The sequence below is a fragment of the Trachypithecus francoisi genome, unplaced genomic scaffold, assembly GCF_009764315.1.
Source record: "Trachypithecus francoisi isolate TF-2019V2 unplaced genomic scaffold, Tfra_2.0 Contig01579, whole genome shotgun sequence".
Lineage (NCBI taxonomy): Eukaryota > Metazoa > Chordata > Mammalia > Primates > Cercopithecidae > Trachypithecus > Trachypithecus francoisi.
In genome coordinates this window covers 14,980,484-15,005,094 of record NW_022681442.1, presented here as the reverse complement: position 1 = coordinate 15,005,094, position 24,611 = coordinate 14,980,484, and the positions used below count along the sequence as shown (strand labels likewise).

Here is a 24,611-nt window from a genome sequence, read left to right as displayed (position 1 = left end):
ATAATAATTGTACATATTTATGGGGTACATTGTGATGGTTTGATATATGTATACGTGTATACATGGTGGAATGATTACATCAATCTAATTAACATATCTGTCACTTCACATCTTCACAGAGCATTTTTTTTTTTTTTTGAGATGGAGTTTCACCCAGGCTGGGGTGCAGGGGTGCTATCTCATCTCACTGCAACCTCCACCTCCCAGGTTCAAGCGATTCTCCTGCCTCAGCCTCCTGAGTAGCTGGGATTACAGGCACACACCACCATGCCTGGCTAATTTTTCTATTTTTTTTTTGGTAGAGATGGGGTTTCACTATGTTGGTCAGGCTGTTCTTGAACTCCTGACCTCATGATCTGCCTGTCTTGACCTCCCAAAGTGCTGGGATTACAGACATGAGCCACCGCACCCGGCTGACATAACATTTTTTAATAATGAGAATGTTTTAAATCTACTCTTAGCAATTTTGAAATATATAATGCATTATTATTAATGCTAAGCAATAAATCTCAGAAACTTACTCCTCCTGTGTAACTGAAGCTTTATACCCACTAATCAATATCTCCCTATTCCCGACACCCCAGTCTCAGCCCCTGATAACTACTATTATCCTCTACTTATGTTGTTTGACTTTTTAAAATTCCACATATTAAGTGAAGTTATACAGTGTTTGTCTTTCTTTTTTGTGAAACAGAGTCTTGCTCTGTCACCCAGGCTGGAGTGCAGTGGCACAATCTCTGCTCACTGCAAGCTTCACCTCCAGATTTCATGCCATTCTCCTGCCTCAGCCTCCCAAGTAGCTGGGACTACAGGCACTTGCCACCACATCTGGCTAATTTTTTGTATTTTTCTTTTAGTAGAGACGGGGTTTCACCATGTTGGCCAGGATGGTCTTGATCTCTTGACCTCATGATCAACCCTCCTCTGCCTCCTAAAGTGCTGGGATTTTCAGGCGTGAGCCACCGTGTCCAGTCCAGTGTTTATCTTTCTATGCCTGGCTTCTTTCACTTAGCATGTCTTTCCGGTTCATCCATGTTGTCACAAATGACAGAATTTCCTTTTTCATCATGTAGGTATAACATATTTTCTTTATCCATTAATTCATTGATGGACACAGGTTGATTCCATATTTTGGCTATTATGAATAATGCTGCAATGAAATGGGAGTGCAAATATCTCTTCTTCAGCATAATGATTTTGATATTTTTGCATGTATTCCCAGAAGTGAGATTGATAGATCATATAGTAATTCTATTTTTAGTTTTTCGAGGAACCTCCATATTATTTTCCATAATGGCTCTACCTATTTATATTCCCTCCACCAGTGTACAAGTTTTCCCTTTTCTCCAAATCTTTGACAGCTCTTGTTATCTTTTATTTATAATAACCATTCTAATAGATGTGAGGTGATATCTCATTGTGATGTTGTTTTGCATTTCCCTAATGATTAGGGATGTTCAACATTTTTTTCATAAATCCATTGGCCGTTCGTATGTCTTCTTTTGAGAACTATTCGAATCCTTTGCCCATTTTCTATTGGATCATTTGCTTTCTTGATATTGAGTTATTTGAGTTTGTGAATATTCTTAAAAGCTCCTGTTTTAAAACCAAAGTTATCCCATACATTTTCTAGTGTTGCCTTAACCTGAAGCATACAGACACAGGCAAGGCGGATAACAGTGTAGGAATGAGCTGTCTTTGATGCGTGTTGTGAGCATGCTGAAAGGATTGGGCCTCAGGAAGGATCAGCATGGAGCTAGAAGCCACAAATATAGTTGCTGGGGCTGTTCTCCTGTTTCCAAGGACCACAGGCCAGCCCCTTAGCACAAGCAGAAGAGCTCCTACAGAAGGCATTCTTCCAAGCCCATCTGTTCTCCTTTAGTTGGATAAGGATGTAGGCAGAGGTGTCACTTTGTGACTTTACCAGCCTCCATCTTACGTGCAAAAGGGAGAACCATGTTCATCCTTTTTTTTTCTATTTTTAAAGCATATTTAAGCTATTCCACTGCTGTTTTAAAAATACTTATTCTGTTAAACAATACTTTCAGAAAAATTTTGGATATTCCCCTTCTAAAGTGCACTTGATTGGCCACAGCTTGGGAGCACACCTGGCTGGGGAAGCTGGGTCAAGGATACCGGGCCTTGGAAGAATAACTGGTAAGCATGCCCTGCAGTTGGGCCTTGAGTATGTTTCAATATTATTTACACACAGTATCAAGTATCTGAACACCAAGTAATACTGCAGAAGAAAATGTGAGATACTACAAAATGTGATTCCGATGAAATAAACCTGAAAGTGTTTTCAAAGCAAAAACGTGCGGATTCACTTCAAGGGTGTTCATTGCAGCATTGTCTTTGGTGACAAAGTAAGAGAAACTATGTGATCCCTCACCCACAACTGAATGGTTGAATGAATTATAACACATTCCATCCGTTGGGATTTCATACCGGTAATGCAAAGTGTGAGGTTTACGTAGAGGTAAAGGGTAGAAGGGTGGTTATGAGAGGCTAGGAAGGGAAGAAGAGAGGGGAGGCTAAAGATAAGTTGGTTAATGGGTACAAAAATCCATAGCTAGAAGGATTTTAGTATTTAGTGTTCTAGTATATGATACAGAAATCATAGTTAACAATAATTTATTACATGTTTCAAAATAGCTAGAAGAGAAGGACTGTAATGTTCCCAACACAAAGAAAAGATGAATGATTGTGGTGATGGATATCCCAATTACCCTAATTTGCTCTTTACACGTTATATACACATCTCAAAATACCACATGTACCCGCAAAATATGGACAACTATTATATATCCATTTTTAAAAGTTATTTTTAAGAAAGAATGAGTTTGAGTCCCACTGATTGTCCTGGATGTTCCTGACACACCTGAACTGCAGCTTACTCAGTTGTTACCATTTTTAATATTACCCCTGGATATACTGTTAAGTCTAAAAATAAGTTGCAGAGTAAAGTATATAGCATGCATTGGGTTTGGGGGTATAATAATTAATCATGTCTCCTCCCCACATTCTGTTTTCCAAACCAATTGTGTGAGGTGGATGAAGGTCAAAGCATCAGCTCCTTTACCGACAGGCGGGGCTGGCCTCGCCCTCTGCATCCCCCACCAACAGCCAGTAAGCAAGCCCCACATCTCCTTCATCTGCCTTTTCCCTGTCCATCCCCTGGTCATTGTCCTCGCTCAGTCCCTCATCTCTTGCCTGCATTTTGGCCTTGGTCCCCCCTGGTGCCCCAGCCTAGTCTTCTACAAGTACTGCCAGGCTTATCTTTCCAGGTGCAGACCAGGCCACTCCGCTGCTCCAAACCTCTCAGGATGTCTCCTTGCCTAAAGCCTCTTAGCTTGTCACATAAACTTGTCATGTTTCATCACAATTTTTCATGCTCTGTGCCTTTGCACATGCTGTTGTCCCTCTTCCTGAGCGTTCACTGTCCATTTGTCAAGATTCATTTCAAATGTTTCCTCCTAAGGCAGGAATTAATTCTCTGTGCTTCTCATACCCTTTGACATGTGCCTCTTTTGTATTTGAAATATTATATTACATGGTCTTATAATTACGGATGAGCCTGTTATTTTTAGCGGAAAGCCTCCCTTACAGCATTGACTCCAGGCTTGGCCACAGTAGCATATTTTCTTTTTGTTAAACTACTGTGCTCTGTGTGCATGTGTGTGTACATGTGCTCTCTCTCTCTCACACATGCACACACACATACATGCACACTTTAAATTCAAATCTCAATTTAGTACAGAGTTTTTAAAAAATATCTAGGAAGTCCAAATTGAGATTAAAGTATTTTGTCTCTGCAATCTGTTGATATAACAGGCTTATCCCTGCTATAAGTCATCTCTCTTCTCCTAGTTCTCTGCTCCTAACTCTGCTCCTAACTCATCTCCACCACCACCACCACCATTTTTTTTTTTTTTTTTTTTTTTTTTTTGAGACGGAGTCTCGCTTTGTCGCCCAGACTGGAGTGCAGTGGCCGGATCTCAGCTCACTGCAAGCTCTGCCTCCCGGGTTTACGCCATTCTCCTGCCTCAGCCTCCCGAGTGGCTGGGATTACAGGCGCCCGCCGCCTTGCCCGGCTAGTTTTTTGTATTTTTAGTAGAGACGGAGTTTCACCGTGTTAGCCAGGATGGTCTCGATCTCCTGACCTCGTGATCCGCCCGTCTCGGCCTCCCAAAGTGCTGGGATTACAGGCTTGAGCCACCGCGCCCGGCCCACCATTCTTATTTAGAATAATAAAAATTGAACTTTTTTGCTGAAGTCATTATGTGACCCTTTGTGGTCAATTTTCAAGCCCAGAAAAAAAGAAAAAATGAGTTCCTCTGTTGAAGATGGAAACTCATGGGCCCTCACAGCCTCATGCGGGCTGTGAGATGACCTGGCCTGAGTGAAGCAGAACATATACCTGCGTTTACAATTCATACTGGGTTATGATCAATTCAAAGAGATTTTGTTTTTTTTAAGTTTTTTCAAAAATCAGATACTGTTTAACTCTAGTTTTTCCCATCAGATGAATTATCCTGCTGGGTAAATAGAAAAGAGATTTGTAAAGGCTTTCTGAATGTCCAAGGAATTAATATCATGTGCATGTTGTAATCTGTATTCCTCTGAGAAACTAGTTTTGGGGTAATCATGTTCCTTGAGTAACAGAAGAACTGAGACCTCAAAAACAGATTTTAGCTATATAATAAACCAGTTAAAAACAAAATTAATATGATAAATACATTAAGGACATACGTAAGTTTCTATGTCTTTGGTATTTATGTATAAGTGGTAAGTAGTTTTCATTATAACTATTGTTGGGGGTTACTCAGCTGATTCTGCTTTTATTTATTTTTATTTATAAACAGTATCACTGCTTTTCTTATTTGAGGAAAATTACTCTTATTATGCTGACACACACACGTACCCAAATACACACACATACTACACACTCAGATCCTAAACGATTAGTTCTCACTCATATAGTAAGAGGTCATATCTCTCTCCCTAAGGTTAATTAATAGGTCGAACCTAATAGTTCTCTCCCCTTCTGTAGATTTTTCTCCTGAGATATCCCAGAACAACAAATCCAATGTTCCCTCTTCCCTACGTCTTGAAAAGACTGTCTATTTTTTTTTTTTAATCTGATTGCCTTGTCCTCCAACCTATCTTGGGATGTTTCTCTCCAGGAATCCTGACTTTATTAGAAAGTTGTGTGTAGTCACACTGGTAAAATAAAAATTCTTCCAAGAGTTGAAGATTAATTGTGAGATAAATACTTTTTCCTCTTTCTTTGTTAAGCGTGAATGGTTCATTCATATGCATGTTTCTTTACTTCATTGATCTCTTTGTCTAATTGTCTTTCTACCTGTGCTCTGAGTTCCACCGTCTTTGTGAACTTAAGTCATTTGTTTACTTTTTCTCAGATCTTGTCAACAGAAGTGCTGTGCTGAAACTCACCCCTTCCTTCCTGGCCTCCCATTTCCTTCTAAATGATGCCCTAGCCTGTTGCATTCCTCTAGACCCAAGCTCCACAAAAGTTGAAAGTGGAGTGATTGCATTTCCTTAGTTGATTCTCTCCTTGACCCACTGCTACCTAGCTTCTTTCCCCAAAACCACTGTTACCAGATCACTAGTGGCTTTTTGTGGAACTCTACCAGACCTTTTGACTCTGTGTTTTACTTGACCCCTTTGCAGAATGTGTCCCCGTGGGCCCCTCCCACCTTGCTGAAGTGTCCCTCATCTTAGCTTCTATGATTCCGCTCTTCTTGGTTGTCTTTGTTTTTTTGACTCCCTCTCTCCAGGTTACTTCATGAGTTTCTTTTCTTTTGCCTTTGCCTATATGTTGATGTTCCTCAAGGTTCCATTCTAGACTCCCTCTTCTCTCCTCCTCTTTTTCTATAATTGCTCTTTTAGTGATTATATTAGTCAGAAAGATAAAAATTAAAAACACACACACACACACAAATCCTATGACAAGCTAAGTGTGCTGAGCACATACCCCAGAGCTGTGACACAGACATTCCTTCTTTGCTCATGCCACGTTCCCAGAAGGGTCAACGCTGGTGCTGCTCTGCATCCTCCCCACTCCAGGATCCAGCCACTATATCACAGCAAAGGTATTTTGCTAAAATGTAACTCTGATCATAGATCTCCCCTGCTTGCAAGCTTGCAACAGCTTCCCATTGATGACCACGTCATGTCCAAACTGTTTGACATGGCTCAGCTGACATGTGGCTCCTGCTAGCAATACTGCCTTCATCTTCCAACAAATCCTAGAAATGTACACACCTGCCTTAGCAAACTAGTTACAGTTTCCCAAATGTGCTGCTCTTTCATCTGCAGGCCATGTACTTCTCTGTCCTCCCCTGGGTTGCTGGCCACCTTACCTTTGCCCTGGCCAATTCTTTTGGTCCCTCAGATCTCTACTAGCGTTTCTTTTTCTGTTTTCTTTTCTTTTCTTTTCTTTTTTTTTTTTTGAGATGTAGTCTTGCTCTGTCACCCAGGCTAGAGTGCAGTGGCATAATCTCGGCTCATTGCAACCTCCATCTCCCGGATTCAAGCGATTCTCCTGCCTCAGCCTCCCAAGTAGCTAGGCTTATAGGTGTGTGCCACTGTGCCTAGCTAATTTTTGTACTTTTAGTAGAGATGGGGTTTTACCATCTTGGCCAGGCTGGTGTCGAACTCCTGACCTCGTGATCCACCCGCCTCAGCCTCCAAAGGTGCTGGGATTACAGGTGTGAGCCACCGTACCAGGCCGTGTTTCTTATCTCTTGCAGAAGCACGTCCTAGTTTCCCAAGACTGGGTTATATGCGGCTTCTCTGTGCTTAACACTTATGATCACCACTGCCTCTGCACGGAGGACACTGATTGAGGTGGCTTTCCCACCAAATGGAAAATCCCTTGAGGACAAAGCAAGGTCTTATTCCTCATATCTGAATGCTGAACTTAGTTCCTGGCACATACCAGTTGCTTGACAAATAATTGTCAAATACAGAAATGATTGTATATGTGAAAGATCATAAAGTTTTAAAGACTTCCAGCTATCTTGTCCTTATTTTATGAAACATTTGAACATGACACAATGGGATGAAAGTCTGGACACCTGGCCTCTTAGTCCAGTTTGCCTCTAACATATGATAACCTTGTCCAGTCCCTTCACTTCCCTGGGCTTACAGCTTTTCATTTGTATTACTATTAATGAAAAGTAGAACAAAGTGAGCCATAGTTCAGGACAAAGATTCTGCTATTTTAATTGTGTTGCTTTGTAGATTCATCTTTACATATTGAAGAGTGGTTTTTTTAAAATTTTATTTAATTTTTTGCCTACAGATGTTGCTTTTCAGGAACGTTTGTAATCCATAACCTTATTGTATATATGGTACTCCATATACAGACCCTAGAATAGCCACTGTGATTTTTTTTAGTTTGTTAGCTGTTTTGGCATTGTCTCAACATAGCATTACTTATCTGTAGAAACTTGACATTGCAATATATAGAGACCCTAGATTTATAGATTTAGATTATGTATCTGTACGTTTTGCTGAGTGATCTTTGATTGATAGAAATAATGTAGGAAAGGGCACATGTTTCCAAAGTGACAACAATATTAATGTGCACTTCCACACAACATGTCTTGGTTGTGCTTTCTCTAGGGTTGGACCCAGCTGGGCCATTTTTCCACAACACTCCAAAGGAAGTCAGGCTAGACTCCTCGGATGCCAACTTTGTTGATGTTATTCATACAAATGCAGCTCGCATCCTCTTTGAGCTTGGTAGGTTTTTAACAGAATCAGAAACTTCATTGAAGCGTAGAGAAGATTTGTAGAGGCATTTACCCCATTTTTATTTATTTCAGGTGTTGGAACCATTGATGCTTGTGGTCACCTTGACTTTTACCCAAATGGAGGGAAGCACATGCCAGGATGTGAAGACTTAATTACACCTTTACTGAAATTTAATTTCAATACTTACAAAAAAGGTAGTTTCTAAACGATGAATGCTGCTGACATATATTCACTGAGCTCTCTCCTTAGATGGGATCCACATACTTTTATGTATAATATACATATAAAATGTGTTTTCTCCCAAAACACAGTTGCATATAAAAAGCTCTCCCACCAGTTGTAAGAACCGCAAGATCGGGCACTGTGTCTTAGTTAACTTTGTATCCCTGGTGCCTTATCAATGTCTAGCATATTACAGTCACTCAGTATAAACAAGGAAGGTGTGTTATTCACTCAGCAAATATGTATTGAGTGTTTACTATGTGCTAGGCATTATTCTGGGAACAGCAAATATGGAAATGAATACAAAAGACAAAGGTCTCTCCCTGATGGAGTTAATTTTCTAACTTGTTAGGAAACCAATAGATAGTATAAGAGCTAAGGAGACAAAATAAAGCATGGAAAAGGAATATGATGTGTTGGTGACAGAGAAGGTAAAGTAGAGGAAGAAAATTGTTGATAGGATGGTAAGGGAGTCCTTACTGAAGAGATGACCTAAAGGAGTAAGCCTTATAGACACCAGGGGAAGAGGCATTCCAGGCCAACAGGGGGAAGCAAGTGTAAGGGCTGAAAACAGGAATCAGCCTGGCAAGTTCATGACAGTGAGGAGCCTGTTGTGGCTGAAACTAGGTAAAAGGAGAAGCAGTGCATAAGGTTAGTGAGGGAACCAGGCAGAGGGCAATAACACAGGAGTTTGTGGATGGTAGAAAAGACTTCAGCTTTCACTCAAATGAGATAGGAGCCATGAGTGGGTTTCGAGCAGAGAAGCGATGTGGTTTTAGTTACTTGTAAAATAATCACTCTGGATGCTGTAATCACAAATTAAACAAGTAGTATTTAACTTTTTATAGTAGTTTCCAATAATAATAATTGTAATATCTATACGGCATTAAGTTATAAGGCACCAAAAGGTTATTATTTGGGAAATTTAGTCTTCCCTGTCTCTACATTTCATCATATAAGTAATGAAATATACTATCCATAATATGCAATAATACATAATAATATATATGTATGATGATATGATAATGGATACTTGGATGATTCTAAATATCTCACAGCCCAATCCCATGTAGTCAAGGTATCAAGGGCTTGAAATTACTTGCTTTTTTCATTTGGCTGTTGTGCAGGAAAGATACACAGATCATAGTATTGAGTGTAACTCAGGTATCTACTTCACTAGAAATAAATTACAAAGGTTTAATATTTGCTCTGAAAGAGTAAATGTGATCAGAAGTATATATTTGTAATGACTACATTTTAAAAACCCACACAACTGTCTAATCTACAGGTGCAACAAATAAGAAATAAAGCCAATTTCACCTAGTTCAGATAAGCAAAATTCATACAAAAAAGGCATATTATTAAATTGATTTTCCTCATTATTTTCTATATTATGACTATGAATCCTTTCTATTAGGACAAAATATAGATCAGAAGACTTCATTACATAATTAATTGTTATACACAGATCATATGAAATTCTATAAAAGATTAATTCAACTAAAATATACATTTATCATAAGCTATCATTTTGAGACATTTTAAGATTTCCTATAACTTTATTGGATTAAAAGAACATTTATCATTCACGTTAAACCTTTGGATGAGTTTTAAGACTTCAAGGTGTTCTATTTTACTTAAATTTATTACTAAGAAATCATTACTTTTAAAATTAATAGTTTGCTATATTCTAACGAACTGTCTTGTCAAAATCACAATTAATTATGAATATAAATCTATAGATATACAGAGACCCAATGTAAAAGAAGTCTTTGTTTAATAAAAATGGATGATGCCAATTATTAATTTGTGCTGATGATATTACATTATTTCTGAAACTATGCTGTCTCAGTTCTCTATTGTATAACAAACCACAGTGAACAATTACAAGAAAAATTATGTTGTTGCCAGCATTCTGAAGGTCAGAATTCAGGCAGAGTTCTACTGAGACTCTGCTTTGTGTGGTGTTGGCTGGAGCAACTCAGGTGACTGCATCCAGTTGGGGGCTGAGCTGAGCTAAGCTGGATGAGGAGGTCTGAGGTCACCCTCCATGTCAGGAACCCTGGGACTTGTTCTCCTCTGTTAGGTGGTCTGTCATCCTTCAGGACCTCTCTTCCCAGCCAGGGAGCCTGGATTTCATAATATTGCAACTGGGTTCCAAGACAGTAAGAGTGGATGCCGGAAGGTCTTTTAAAGCCTTAGAATTTAACCAGTGTGAGTTTCTCCACAGAACTGATCTTGGTTCTTAGCTACTGGGCAAAGCAAGTCACAAGATCAGCCTGTAATGAGGCAGGGGTATGAAAACATGGCCTCCATGTTGAGAGAAGGAATGGTTACATAATACTGCAAATGGGTGAGGACCTAGGAAGGAGTCATTTGTTGGAAGCAATTATTACATAATAATTACACTGCGTATGCTAAAACCAAAATCTAGTTTCTCAAAGATTGGCTAAGCTGTGTAGGTCATTGAAAGAATAGTCCATGCCATTCAGTAAAAATAGTGTTATATAAAATAAAAGAAAGCATAAATGGCTGGGCACAGTGGCTTACACCTGTAATCCCAGCACTTTAAGAGGCTGAGCCAGAAGGATCGCTTGAGACTTGAGGCCAGGAGTTCAAGACCAGCCCGCGCACAACAAGGTAGTGAGGCCTCATCTCTAAAATAAAAAAGAAGAAGAAGAAAGAAAAGAAAGAAGAAATGACTACAATGTTATGAAAATTTTGGAATATGCAGATGTATTTAGATCTTATTATTATTCTAATAATCCCAACTATTGATGGCAATAATGTCATACTTGATAATGGCAAAACTAATTCATCTTTAGCATTCTTTATAAAACCCCCTACCTGTTACACCTTTAATTCAGCACTGGTTAACAGTGCTGAATATTTTGTGGTTGAATAGGAGGGAGTTTAGTTATTCTTGCAGAAACAGAGAGGCAGACTCTTAATTGGTCTACAGTGGAGATACTATATGCACAGGGATACTGTGTCAGAGATCCTAGTGATACAGGATTTTTTCCGTGCTGCTTCACCAGCCAGAGACCTCCACAGCCTGCAGTGCCTCTGCTTGAGTTTCACTTTCACCTGCTGGGCTCACCACTGGACTTGTCTCACCCACTTGGCCTGGCAGCCTGTGCTTAGCTCACTCTGCTGACCTGGATCTCACACCTGCCAAGGGTGAGCCAGGCATGCCCGCTGCTGTGGTAGGGTGGGTGGCTTTAGGCCAGTACAGGCACTGGTTCCACATGAGGCTGTGACTGGACCAGGCATACTGCAAGCAGCTTCCACCTTGGACTCCAGCTTCTGAACGAGGGAAATGTGGTGGTGCCCAAAAAACTCAGAGATGCCAGGAACCATGGAGCCCCAAAGGGGATGTTACATACAGCATGTTACCAAGGCTTAGGGAGCCTTGAGGTTTGAGCCCCCAGGAAACTTTACGGCTCATTTGTGTTACAGCTCATTTGTTCCCACCCTCTGCATAGTTCAGCAAACAGGGATGTGTCCCAGATTGTTTGATCCCATTGCCATACTCCAGCCCACAGCTCTTGGGCTGTCCCAGCCCCACCACTGCTTCCTGATGCATGGGGTGGGAGGGCTACAGTGTTTCAGCACCTCCTTTGGCACCTGCCATTTGGTGGGTCTCAGGTTCTTGTCCCACGTCCAGGAAGAATGAGGTTACACAGACAAATGAAGAGTGAGCAAGGCAGAGAAGAGTTTTATCGAGTGACAAAACAGCTCTTGGCTGAGAGGGGAACCCAAAGTGGGTAGCCCCTACCTGAAGGCAGGTAGTTTCCACCCAAAGGCAGGTAGTCCCCAAAGTGTGGCTTAGTCTGGGTTTTTTAAAGACTCAGAATGAGAGAGGTGTGGGCTGTAGGTAGCCTTGGAAAAAGCAACATTTAATTGGTTAAAAATCCTTGTTCAGGAAGAACCAAAGACATTGTTCAGGAAAGACCAGGCAAACAGGAATAGAAGTTCTCACTCTGGTCAGGGACTTTACCCAGAACTGGCAGCTTGGTTTTCAGGCTTCACATTGTTTTTGGCTTGAAGGGTGGGTTTCACTGGTATACACTCCTATCTGCCTAAGAAATTGCCTGCCTCCTGCCACTGTCACTAGGAAGTGACTCAGTATATTAGTGTCAAAGCACAAAGTCATCACATTTGCTTTTGTTTATTTCCACTTCTTGAATGTCCCTTTTGAGTCACATAATTCTTTGGTACAAATAAAATTATATGTAACTTTGATAAATGTTGTACAATATCCAAGCCTAGACAAAAGGTCTGGCCCTTGCAACTCAAGAGACTCCCACTTACAGTTACTCTTTCTAAGAAATAGTTTATGCTACCAGTTATCAGTTAATTGCTATCAGTTAATTGGGAATTGTTTTCACAGAAATGGCTTCCTTCTTTGACTGTAACCATGCCCGAAGTCATCAATTTTATGCTGAAAGCATTCTTAATCCTGATGCATTTATTGCTTATCCTTGTAGATCCTACACATCTTTTAAAGCAGTAAGTAAATCATCTTACTTGGAATTTAATTATAAAGTAATTTTTTGAAACACAGTCGTCCAGCTAAACATTAGGATTTTGAGTAGGTAGCAAAAAAAATGCACCTGCCATTTTGGGAAATAATGGATTGTTTCTGTGCTGAGTACTGAACAGTAGCTGGGATTGCTAGAGGGTTGAAATAACTCAACCAACTGTTTATATTCTGGTTGTTTCAGCTCTTTTGAAGATTATATACAATTTTGCTTTTTTGGCCATTTGTTATGCAGTAATTAGGTGCTACTGTGCAACAGGCATAAGTCTAGGGCAAAAATATTTCTGCATATATATTTTAAATGTCATCTTCAAAGATGCCTTAAGAAGGCTGAACCAATCAATAGCTACAACCAAACATATTACTATTTACTTGGAATATGAACATTATTTTATTAAAATATAATTATTTATACAGAGCAGAACTAAGGCATAGATAGCTCAGAGGAGTTCCACAGAGATCAATATGTGACAAACTACCAAATCTGATTTTACTTGAGTAAAAGAAAGAAAATCTATTTTGTAGTGGGAAGTGGAAAAGATCTTCATTCTTGTGCTTTAGAGACCTAATCCCCTGTTTTATCACAGTAGAAAATGTGGGCTGTTCAGCCGAAGTTTATGGTAAGTAATAGTATTTTGCGAATAAGCACTGTGTTGTGACATGAAGAAGCATTTCCCTTTTGCTACAGAACTTGGCAGATGGATGAGTTTAGGCCATCCTCTCAGTTTCCTGCCATTCTCAGAAAGCTTGACAGCTAAACATTAACATTTCCCACATATCCTCCTTCTCCTCTCTTCTTCCTGCCGTGGTGGCTGCTCTGAGCACCCAAGGGATCCTAGCATTTACTTCTAGTGGAAGCAAGCCCTTGGAGTCATTGTATATTTGGAGATAAGAGTTAATCTGCCAAATTGGAGAATACTTAGAAGCTAGCTAATGCCACATGGATGCTACATGTGGTTACAAACTATTAGAATGAATCAATTTCCTCGACATACTTTATTGTACTGTACCCAAAGAGTCATACAATCAAAGTAAGTCAGAGCCAGCAGTGGCATGCACCTGTAGTCCCAGCTACTTGGGAGGCTAAGGCAGGAGATCTCTTAAGCCCAGACATTCAAGGCTACAGTGCGCTATGATCATGCCTCTGAATAACAACTGCATTCCAGCCTAGGTGACAAATTGAGACTCCATCTCAAAAAGTAAGTAAATAAATAAATAGGATGTTACTGTAGTCCTAGCCTAAATGTCCATGGTTTATGAAATTAAAAGTTCAAAGCCTAAAATAGCAAATATTCAAGCACTGCTACCCTTTTTTTTTTTTTTTTATGGAGTCTTGCTCTTTCACCCAGGATGGAGTGCAGTAGCGTGATCTCGGCTGACTGCAAGCTCCGCCTCCTGGGTTCACACCATTCTTCTGCCTCAGCCTCCTGAGTAGCTGTGACTACAGACACGCACCACCACACCCGGCTAATTTTTTTTTTTTTTTGGTATTTTTTAGTAGAGACGGGGTTTCAGTGTGGTCTCGATCTCCTGACCTCGTGATCCGCCAGCCTCAGCCTCCCAAAGTGCTGGGATTACAGGCATGAGCCACTGCGCCCGGCTGCTACCCATGTTTTTTAAATGTTCATATTTCATTCCTCTTCCTTTAGATTTTTAAAACATACAAATAAAATTAAAGAAGCCAAGGGCCTTATATTCCCTTCATTCCTGCCCCTAAGGCAGAGTTGAATTTGATATATATCAAATAAATGCTATCATGTGATAAGTACGTTTCTGGATTTGCTGTTTTCATTAAATATCATAAATATAAAATTTGAAATCTACATTGATGTACATAGATCTGATGTATTTATTTTATGGGAATCAGTCGTAATTTATTGATTCGTTCCCCTACTAATGTGAGTTTTGATTGTTTCCAGTTTTTGCTATTAAAAGCAATGTCTACCAACTCTGCCATCTTTGTATGTCTCCTTATGTGCTTGAGTGGAATTCCTTCATGGCATACAACAGAAGTGAAATTATCAAAGCATACATACATTTCCTTCTTTATTAGACATTACCAAATCACTGTTTAAAATGTCTATTGATTGCTAAAGAAAAATACAAATGAAGGCCACAATTTAGATATAACCCAAGGCCACCCACAACCAAATAGCCAAAACCAAGTCATGCTGATTTCCCAGAAACACCAGCTCTAATCATAAATGAAACAAAAAAACGCGAGCTTTACCTGTTTGTCAGCATGATTCGGGGAAATTAAACCAATCAGCTATAGACAAATCAACATAAATAGCTCTACTTGCCCTAGAGAAGAATGTTAATGTATAATAGCCAATCGCAAAAAAAGGTCAAAATACTTCTGTCTTTATAAACTATCCTGTGACTGCTGTAAGCGGGGGCTTCTTACCATTTTCAGTTTGAAGTCTCCCAGCTCAAGGACTGTTCTTTTGAGTGCACAGCAAACTTTTAAAAATTTAAAAATTTGATCTGATTATATTTTTGACGTTTTAAAAATTATATTACAGACTGGGAATGCAGTGAAGAATAATACAGCTTTCCAGCAAAAGCAAAGGAGAATTTCCCTATTACATGTATTCAGTGTTGCCAATTGCTTTAATGTTTGCAAATCTGTTGAATATGAAATTATACCTTGTTTTAATTAACACATTCCTGACAACTAGTAAGATTGAGCATCTTTTTTACCTAGTTACTGACTATTTGAGTTTCCTCTTCTGTGGATTGTCTTCATATCATCTACCCATTTTTCTAACAGGGAGTTTCTCTTTTTCCCTCAGTTGCTTTTGTTTCATTTTTGAAAACAGACATGGTGGCCTGTTAGGCACTTTTAAAATGTGTATCTTCTATTTAGATACTTGAGATGTATTATTATTTAATAATATATCACGCGTTTTATTGAAGGGCAACATTTCTAATTATGTAAGTAATAACCTTTCATTTTCTGTCATCAGGGAAATTGCTTCTTTTGTCCCAAAGAAGGTTGCCCAACAATGGGTCATTTTGCTGATAGATTTCACCTCAAAAATATGAAGACTAATGGATTATATTATTTTCTAAACACAGGGTCTCTTTCCCCATTTGCCCGTAAGTATTATAGCTAAGTTTTATTGTAATGCTTTAAGGTACTTATCTTTAAAAATTCAACAGTTTTTATTGAGTGTCTACTAAATAATTGGGCATTGGGCCAGACTGGGAATTCAGTGAAGAACAACACAGTGAGGTCTTTAACTGAATTTAGGCTAATGGGAAAGACAGCAAGTAAAATCTCAGTTCCAATCCTGAGTAATAAACTTTCTCTTAGGAAACATTCAAGATATGTGCAGAGCATAAAGGTCAGGGAGCCTTTCTAAGCTGACTCCCGTAGGATGAGTAAGAGGGAGAAGGAAAGTAGGAGTATTCTAGGCAGAAGGGACCACATCTGTCTGTAAATGCCTGGAAGTAAGAGAGAGCAGAAACTGAAAGAAGCCCCTGCCAGGATTGTAGAGACTGGGAGGACAGTGATAGGAGATGAAGTGGGAGAGACAAATTGGTACAGATAATGAGGGACGGGCCTTGTGTCCCAAGTGGAAAGGTTGGGCTTTGTCTGTGGGTGAATGAAAAGCCATTGAAGGGTATTAAGAATTACCAGATTATTTTTATTTTTAGAAAAATCACTTTAGTTTCTGCATGGATTAGAAGGCCACAGGATGGAAGCAGGGTGCCTGTTAGATAATTATTGCCACAATTCAGGCAAAAAAGAAGAAGAAGAAGTAGAGAGGTTGCAAAGATAGAAGGTAGAAGCCAAATGGATCTAGGTGAATGGATTTAAAAATGCAGAAAAGCAAGGAGTCAAGGACAGTTCTGGCTGTGGATGATGTGTCATTCTCTGAGCTTGACGACACTGGAAGAAAGGCTAGTTTGGAGCAAGATGGGCTAGTTTCTCACATGTTACTGTGGAGCTGCCTTTACCGTTTGAGAGTATGTGTGGCCCATGAGGCAGGTAGAGATAGGGATCTCAGCCTCTGGAAATGGATGTGTTCTACAGAGATTTGGGAGTCACTCAGCCTGTAGTCAGTGTGGTGAAAGTGGATGATGTCCTTACGCAAGAAGAATGTGCCACATGAGAAGGAAAGAGAGAAAGAGGCCCCTGCAAATGAGACTGAAGAATGGGCAGAGAGAAGGAAGACCAGTGAAGGTTATCGTTAAAAGAGCCAAAGAAAGAAAGTGAGGAGGAAGAGAGGAGACATACGCCACAGCAAATTGTTTTTTTTTTTTTTTTTTTGAGACGGAATCTCCCTCTGTTGCCCAGGCTGGAGTGCAGTGGTGTGATCTCAGTTCACTGCAAGCTCCGCCTCTCTGGTTCACGCCATTCTCCTGCCTCAGCCTCCCGAGTAGCTGGGACTACAGGCGCAGGCCGCCAAGCGTGGCTAATTTGTTGTACTTTTAGTAGAGACGGGGTTTCACCATGTTAGCCAGGATGGTCTCGATCTCCTGACCTCGTGATCTGCCCGTCTCGGCCTCCCAAAGTGCTGGGATTACAGGTGTGAGCCCCCGCTCCTGGCCCACACCAAGTATTTTTATGACTTCTAAGAATGGAAGTCCTGTGTCTTCTTTTGTCTATTTCCTTTATATTGTGGTCAAATGAGACAGGGTCCCACAGAGGCTCATTGGATGAAGAAGAATCAATACAACCCTTACTGAGCTTGGCTAGGGTGGTTTCAGTGGAGAGATAGCAGGGGGACCCAGATTCCAGTAGAAAGATAGCAGGGGGACCCAGATTCCAGTAGAATAGACTGAGAAGAGAAAGAAAATTCTTTGACAATGATTAACTCAGGAATTAAAATTCCTCTCTGGTAGGTTTCTTTCCCTTTTCAATTCTTTTTCAAATAATTATATGAAGAATTGCATTGTTTTAGTTTGTTATTAAGCATACAGTAATTTAAGAATTCAATAAAAAAAGATCTGTTTAGCTCTAGATGTAAAAATTTACATTTGACCATTTACAAGGGAATGATCCTACTGACAGATATTATATTGATCTGTATCTATGTGTACTGGGCATTCTTAGTACATATCCCTGCAGGAGAAGAAGAATGACTCACTTTGCCTCTAAATGATTATAAAAGCACACATCTTCTTGCCCAATAGGTTTCCTAGATTTTTCTGGATTGTCACACTACGGCAAATAAAAACTTGGCTATAGAAAGTATGCATGCTGTATATATGCCACACAATACAAAGGAAACAGACAAAAGAAGACACAGGACTTCCATTTTTAAAAGTGATAAAAATATCTGGACAAATAAAGAATGTTCTTTTAAAAATATTATTAAACTATTTTTTCTGGAAAATTAAAATGTGGCCCATAATGTGTATTTTTAAATGTAGTTTTTCACCAAATTCACTGAAACTAAAGTTGCATTTTTGCATGAATATGTGCAGCACTGTTCAAATACAACTCTGAAAATTGTATTTCCATGAAAGGATCCAGGATGTCATACTTCCCATGTGTTTTTAACCCTTTCTCTCTCTTTCTTTCTTGTTTCCTTATATCTAGGTTGGAGGCACAGATTGTCCGTTAAACTCAGAGGAAGCAAAGTCACTCAAGGGACTGTCTTTCTTCGTGTAGGCGGGACAATTGGGAAAACTGGGGAGTTTGCCATTGCCAGGTAGGCACAGTGAGAAACTGACGCTTTGCACCGTGCTGGGGGCTCAGTAACACTCAGTGAGACTGGCTCAGTAAGCTGTTCAGTCTTCTCTTTTCCTATAATTCCACAGGCTATCGTGTTATCTTTGATTCTTCTTTTTACTTCACGTTTTCCAAATATAAAGTAGAAATCATAATATGTATTTTCTCTACAGTTCCAACTAGAAACAGAAAATGTTAGAAAATGATAACATGAAAATACAGACCCAGATAATAGAGCAAGTAGAAAAAAACTGACAGTATTCAAGGTATATTTTTAATCCCATTCACTTAATATTATACAAATATAAGCATATATTTTTATTTGTGTAAGTAACAAATGAGACATTTATATAAATTGCTAAATTTCTAATAAGCTGTCTAAGCATTACCCACAGATACAGGACATGTGTTAGAACAGTCAGAGGTTAAAAATAATCCAGTTCAGATGTTCCTTTTGTATCTTGCTAAAGCCTCCTTTTATCTTGAAATTTTCTTAATCTTTTCTTTACTCAGCCTTAGCATTTTTGTATTATTTTCATGTCCATTATTTTACTCTGTAATTTATGTCAGAATTAACATTATACATACTAATTAGATGCAACCTGTTTTGCAAACAGATGAATGGATTAGGTGTTTTATCTCTGTGATTTCCATCATCCTCAAACACTGGGCACAGGCACGAACAACAGAGATTTTTTGGTTATTTTGTCAGTTGAGAGATGCATCAGTTTTATCACTGGCAGAGTTTCTGCACGTCATCTTGCCTTGGTCCAACTGTCTGTAAATATAAGCTCAGTGAGTGATGATCTGGATCCTGGTTGGTGCACAGGCTCCAGCCCACCCTTCTTCTAGCCATGTCTCCCACCATTTGGCTTTGTTCCACCTTCAGTTCAGCGAGGCTACACTGTTTGCACTACTCAGCACTGAATAGATCCCACCCTTACCTTTCTTCAGGACTTTACCCATGCTGTTCCTTTGTTGCAGATACTTTTTCCTGTCTGCTATTTTGTTTCTGACTGTTCTTCATGGCTCCATCAAGCCTCCCTCTGAGTGCAGTTCAGCACAATCATGTGCCTGTGGTTTTGAGGCTCACAGGACGCTGAATAAAAGCTGTGTGATTTGTGCCCTGCACAGAGGCACCTAACCTGGGGCAGCTGGCGATGAATATGCAGTTTCTGCCTCTTTTAAGATTTGTGAGAACGTTTCCACATCTCTGTTCCTTTGATAACGGCCGAAGAAGCTGTTTGTAATGCTGTTGCATAGTTACCCAATCCTCTTTTAAGAATAAGTAAGCATTGAAGGTTCACAGCAGATTTCTCATCTTGAAATGAAGTCAGCTAGCTAAATTTGTATGCTGGTCTAGTTCTATTCTTCAGACAAGTTTTATAAGTCCAGCTTCTCCATGCTCATGGATAGGAAGAATCAATATCATTAAAATGACAATATCAATAACATGAAAAGACAGATCTAGATAATCGAGCAAGTGGAAAAAAATTGATAGCATATAAGGTATATTTTTAATCCCATCCATTTAATACTATACAAATATGAGCATATATTTTTATTTGTGCAGCTCACAAATAAATAAGACCATTATATAAATTGCTAATTTCTTTTTCTTTTTTTTGAGATAGAATCTCGCTCTGTCACCCAGGGTGGAGTGTAGTGGTGTGATCTCGCTTCATTGCAACCTCCCCTTCCCGGGTTCAAGTGATTATCCTGCCTCAGCCTCCTGAGTAACTGGGATTACGGGTGCCCACCACTATGCCTGGCTAATTTTTGTATTTTTAGTAGAGACAGCGTTCACTATATTTGCCAGGCTGACCTCAAACTCCTAGCCTCAACTGATCCACCCATCTCAGCCTCCCAAGATACTGGCATTACAGGCCTGAGCCCACTGTGCCTGGCCAAATTGCTAAATTTCTAATAGGCTATCTACTGTCCAAAGCAATTTATAGATTCATTGCTATCTATATTAAACTACCATTGAGTTTATTCACAGAACTAAATAAAACTATTTTAAAATTCATATGGAACCGAAAAAAAAGAAGAGCCCGAATAGCCAAGACAATCCTAAGCAAAAAGAACAAAGCTAGAGGCATCATGCTACCCGACTTCAAACTACACTACAGGGCTACAGTAACCAAAACAGCATGGTACTGCTACAAAAACAGACACATAGATCAATGGAATAGAATAGAGAATCCAGAAATAAGGCCACATACCTATAGCTATCTGATCTTTGACAAATCTGTCAAAAATAAGCAGTGGAGAAAGAATCCCCTACTCAATAAATGGTGCTAGGATACCTGGTTAGCCATAAGCTGAAGACTGAAACTGGACCTCTTGCTTATACCATATATTACAAGAATTAACTCAAGATAGATTAAAGACTTAAATGTAAAACCCAGAACTATAAAAACCCTGGAAGACAACTTAGGTAATACCACTCAGGACATAGGCCCAGGCAAAGATTTCATGATGAAGATGGCAAAAGCAATTGCAACAAAAGCAAAAATTAACAAACGAGATCTAACTAAACTAAAGAGCTTCTGCACAGCAAAAGAAGCTATCAACAGAGTGAACAGACAACCTACAGAATGGGAGAAAACTTTGGCAACCGATTCATCTGACAAATGTCTAATATCCCACATCTATAAGGAACTTAAATAAATTTACAAGGCAAAAACAAACAACTACATTACCAAGTGGGCAAAGGACATCAACAGACACTTTTCAAAAGAAGACATACCCATGGTCATCAAGCATATGAATAAAAGCCCAACATCGCTGATCATTAGAGAAATGCAAATCAAAATTATAATAAGATACCATCTCACACCAGTCAGAATGGCTATTATTAAAAGTCAAAAAATAACATACTGAGGTTTTGGAGAAAAAGGAACACTTATACACTGCTGGTTGGAATGTAAATTTGTTTAACCATTGTGGAAGGCCTCAAGGACCTAAAGACAGAAATATCATTTGACCCAGCAATCACGTTACTGATTATATACCCAAAGGAATAGAAATTGTTCTATTGTAAAGACACATGCATGCCTATGTTAATGCAGCACTATTCATAATAGCAAAGACATGGAATCAACCCATATGTCCATCAATGACAGACTAGATAAAGAAAATGTGGTACCTATATACCATGGAATACTATGCAGCCATAAAAAAGAATGAGATCATGTCCTTCGCAGGAACATGGATAGAGCTGGAGGCCATTATCCTTAGCAAACTAATGCAGGAACAGGAAACCAAATACTGAATATTCTCACTTACAAGTGGGAGATAAATGATGAGAACACACAGACACATAGAAGGAAACAACACACACTGGGACCTATCAGAGGGTGAAGGGTGGGAGGAGGGTGAGGATCAGGAAAAATAATTAACGGGTACTAGGTTTAATATCTGGGTGATGAAGTAACCTGTACAACAGACCCCCATGACGCATGTTTACCCAGGTACCTGCACATGTACCCCTGACCTTAAGTGTTTAAAAAAAGAAAAAAGTCCAGCTTCATCATAGATTATATCTTAGCTAATTGGACTTCTAATGACATAAAGGGCTGCATTGTATGGGCACTGAGTGAAGATAGTTCTTGGAATAACAGAAAGATTACCCTTAAGAATTTGGAAGAACAGTTTCCTCTGGTAATTAAATCAATTAATTCTACTAGTAATATAATAAGACAGACCTAGAAATAGCAATATTCATTCGTTAATTCATTCAGCAAATATGTAGGTGCCTACACTGTGCCAGGAACTGTTCTAACTGCTGGGGATGCAGACACAGTTCCTTCTTTCACAGAGCTAATATTGCAGTTTGAGTAGACAAATGATACATTAACAGAAGAATAGTTTTAAGTTATGAAGAAATAAGGAAAGGTGATACAGTATGGGGTAACATGGGGACAAATTTAGTTATGATTGTAGCTTAATCATTTACTAACTATAGTTTAATTTATGTTGCCAACGCAACAAAAAAGGGACTGTTTCATCAGAAGGAGAATATTAGCAATAGCTATAGGAAATGGGAGTCAGGAAGCTCTTCTGGAGGTAAGAGATGTTGGTTTGGGTGCCACGACCAATTTGGGTCACAGTGGAGAATTTTTGCATGATGGGGAAGAAACATGTCCCTGGTTTCACTTTGGCTTGGGTGGAACATACCCTGTGCCTCGAGATACGGCACCTCTCTCTGCTCTATTGCTGTGATCAACAAAATGTCTTTTGATCACTAGTTTGGTTACCCAATTCCTTTTATGTGGTTAAAGAAGGTACCAGAAAAAGGGCACGGGAGCTTTCTGGTTAATCAAAGGGAGGCATTTCCACACTGTGAATTGGTGAACAGGCTTCTGGTTCATAGATAAGTCTTGTGTAAATTTAGTCCACTATTGAGAGTTTCTTGATTTCCTGGTGTCAGTATAATCTGGTTTCTGACACTACAAAGCCAAGACCAGAACTTTCACTGTGGAGAAATCACAATAATGCCTCTCTAGGTATTCTCTAAAAATCACCTAGCCAAGCTTTCCATTTACTTCACCCTTCTTTCAAACTTCCGAACCATGCTATTCTGAGATACTGATCAATACACATGGAAAGAATAAATTTCCTACAAGCAAATGCTAGCAAATACAAGTTTCTCTTCCATAGTGCATACACAGATGTGTTTTCTTTCATTCAGTGCTGTGAACAGCCAGTGCAAACTTATGAGTCTTATTTTTGTTTACAGTGGAAAACTTGAGCCAGGCATGATTTACACGAAATTAATCGATGCAGATGTTAACGTTGGAAACATTACAAGTGTTCAGTTCATCTGGAAAAAACATTTGTTTGAAGATTCTCAGAATAAGTTGGGAGCAGAAATGGTAATAAATACATCTGGGAAATATGGATATAAGTAAGTATTGCTTTTTCTTTTTCATTTTAGTACTTTACATTTTATAAACGATGTTTAAACCCATAGATACTTTGAAATGTGCAAGTAGTATAAAAATTTATATAGACTTTGAAATTTTGCAATTAAAGAAAAGGAAAATTTAAGAAACCAATGCTTTATTTGCAGAAGTGTTTAAAAATAAGAATGACTAATTAAATCGGGGGATCTACCAATGTCTTTTTCTTCCCTGGCGTCAGGTTAAAATTCCTTTTTTTTTTCCTTAAAAACTTTCAGATCTACCTTCTGTAGCCAAGACATTATAGGACCTAATATTCCCCAGAACCTGAAACCATGCCAACCTCAGATACAGTCATGATGGATTTCTTTAGTAGGAGCAGTGAAGAAAAGTGTCTCCTTCCACCTGGCATCCAGACCAAATGTAACCCTTGTAAATGACTCCCAGTCATTTGCAAGGTTCTTACTCAGAGTCAAGTACAGGTTTGGTATTTTTTTTCTGTGTAGAATGTTCATCTAATTGCACCTTAAAAACACACTGAACCCTGGGACAAAAGATAATTCCTGTGGTCTCTAGGAATCTGGATGTCAGTGACAAAATAGAGCTGTTTTGGAATTTTCCTGACTAAGAGGAGGTGATGCAAATGTACGGTGAGTGTATAAACTCACTGGAAAAAAAGTGAGCCTCTGGTTTGCTGAGTTTTTGAAGTACATTTTCAGATATAATAATCATTGTTCTAAAATTATATAAAACTATTTGTTATGTTGTTAAATCCTGCTGAGACAAATTATGACTATAGTGCATGATATATAGTAGATTATAACCTTGTGGGTTGATGTGTCTACCTAGTAATAATAAAAACTAATGAGATTGCACTAGTATTTCCAAGGTGTTCCTTGGTGTTCAGAGTATGCATAAGAGAGATTTTAGAGCTTATCTCTTATGTGTTCATCAGTTAGCAATGGGATCTGAAGTTCAACAACCCAGGGTATAGCCCCCTTCCTCCAAAAGTCCCTGCCGCAGGAGAATTCTCTGTGGGTCTTGAAGGCTCTGTGGTGAATTTGTATTTAGCCTCAAGGCAGCATTTCATTTGTAAAGCACTTGGATAACCTTTTGTTCTTGCAATAACAATATTACAATATTTAAATGTGTCCATTGTGGTTTTTTTTTTTCTTTGTGTTGCTTCAATTTCTTCCAAGTGAGTTGTCCTTAGCCAGCGAAAGGGAGAAATTTTATATTTTCATTTGCTCTGTTTTCTATCACTAGGCTCAGTGTTTAGCCTATAGGTCTGTGCTATAAATATTGTTGGAGAGAAATGATGACAGATACTCTGCAGAGGGTTTCTCGATTCTCCTTGGCGCCTCGCTGTCAGCTGAACCTTCAGAAGGACCCGTGGATGTGGATGTACATAAATAAATCTGTGCTGTGGCGGAAAGCAGAGAAGCAAGTGGGATACTCTCCCATTTTG

General features: G+C 39.2%; 1 protein-coding gene across 1 annotated transcript in view; it reads left to right on the top strand.

Annotated features, from left to right (window-relative positions):
• Positions 1-24,290, top strand: part of PNLIPRP3 (pancreatic lipase related protein 3) — a 48,977-nt gene extending 24,687 nt beyond the window's left edge. The window contains exons 5-12 of the mRNA XM_033181662.1: positions 2,049-2,157; positions 7,654-7,773; positions 7,857-7,979; positions 12,401-12,519; positions 15,520-15,652; positions 18,105-18,216; positions 22,981-23,148; positions 23,422-24,290. Coding sequence (XP_033037553.1) covers positions 2,049-2,157; positions 7,654-7,773; positions 7,857-7,979; positions 12,401-12,519; positions 15,520-15,652; positions 18,105-18,216; positions 22,981-23,148; positions 23,422-23,503 — 966 coding nt within the window. The 3' untranslated portion in view covers positions 23,504-24,290. The remainder of the gene's footprint in view (positions 1-2,048; positions 2,158-7,653; positions 7,774-7,856; positions 7,980-12,400; positions 12,520-15,519; positions 15,653-18,104; positions 18,217-22,980; positions 23,149-23,421) is intronic.
• The last annotated feature ends 321 nt before the right edge of the window (positions 24,291-24,611 follow it).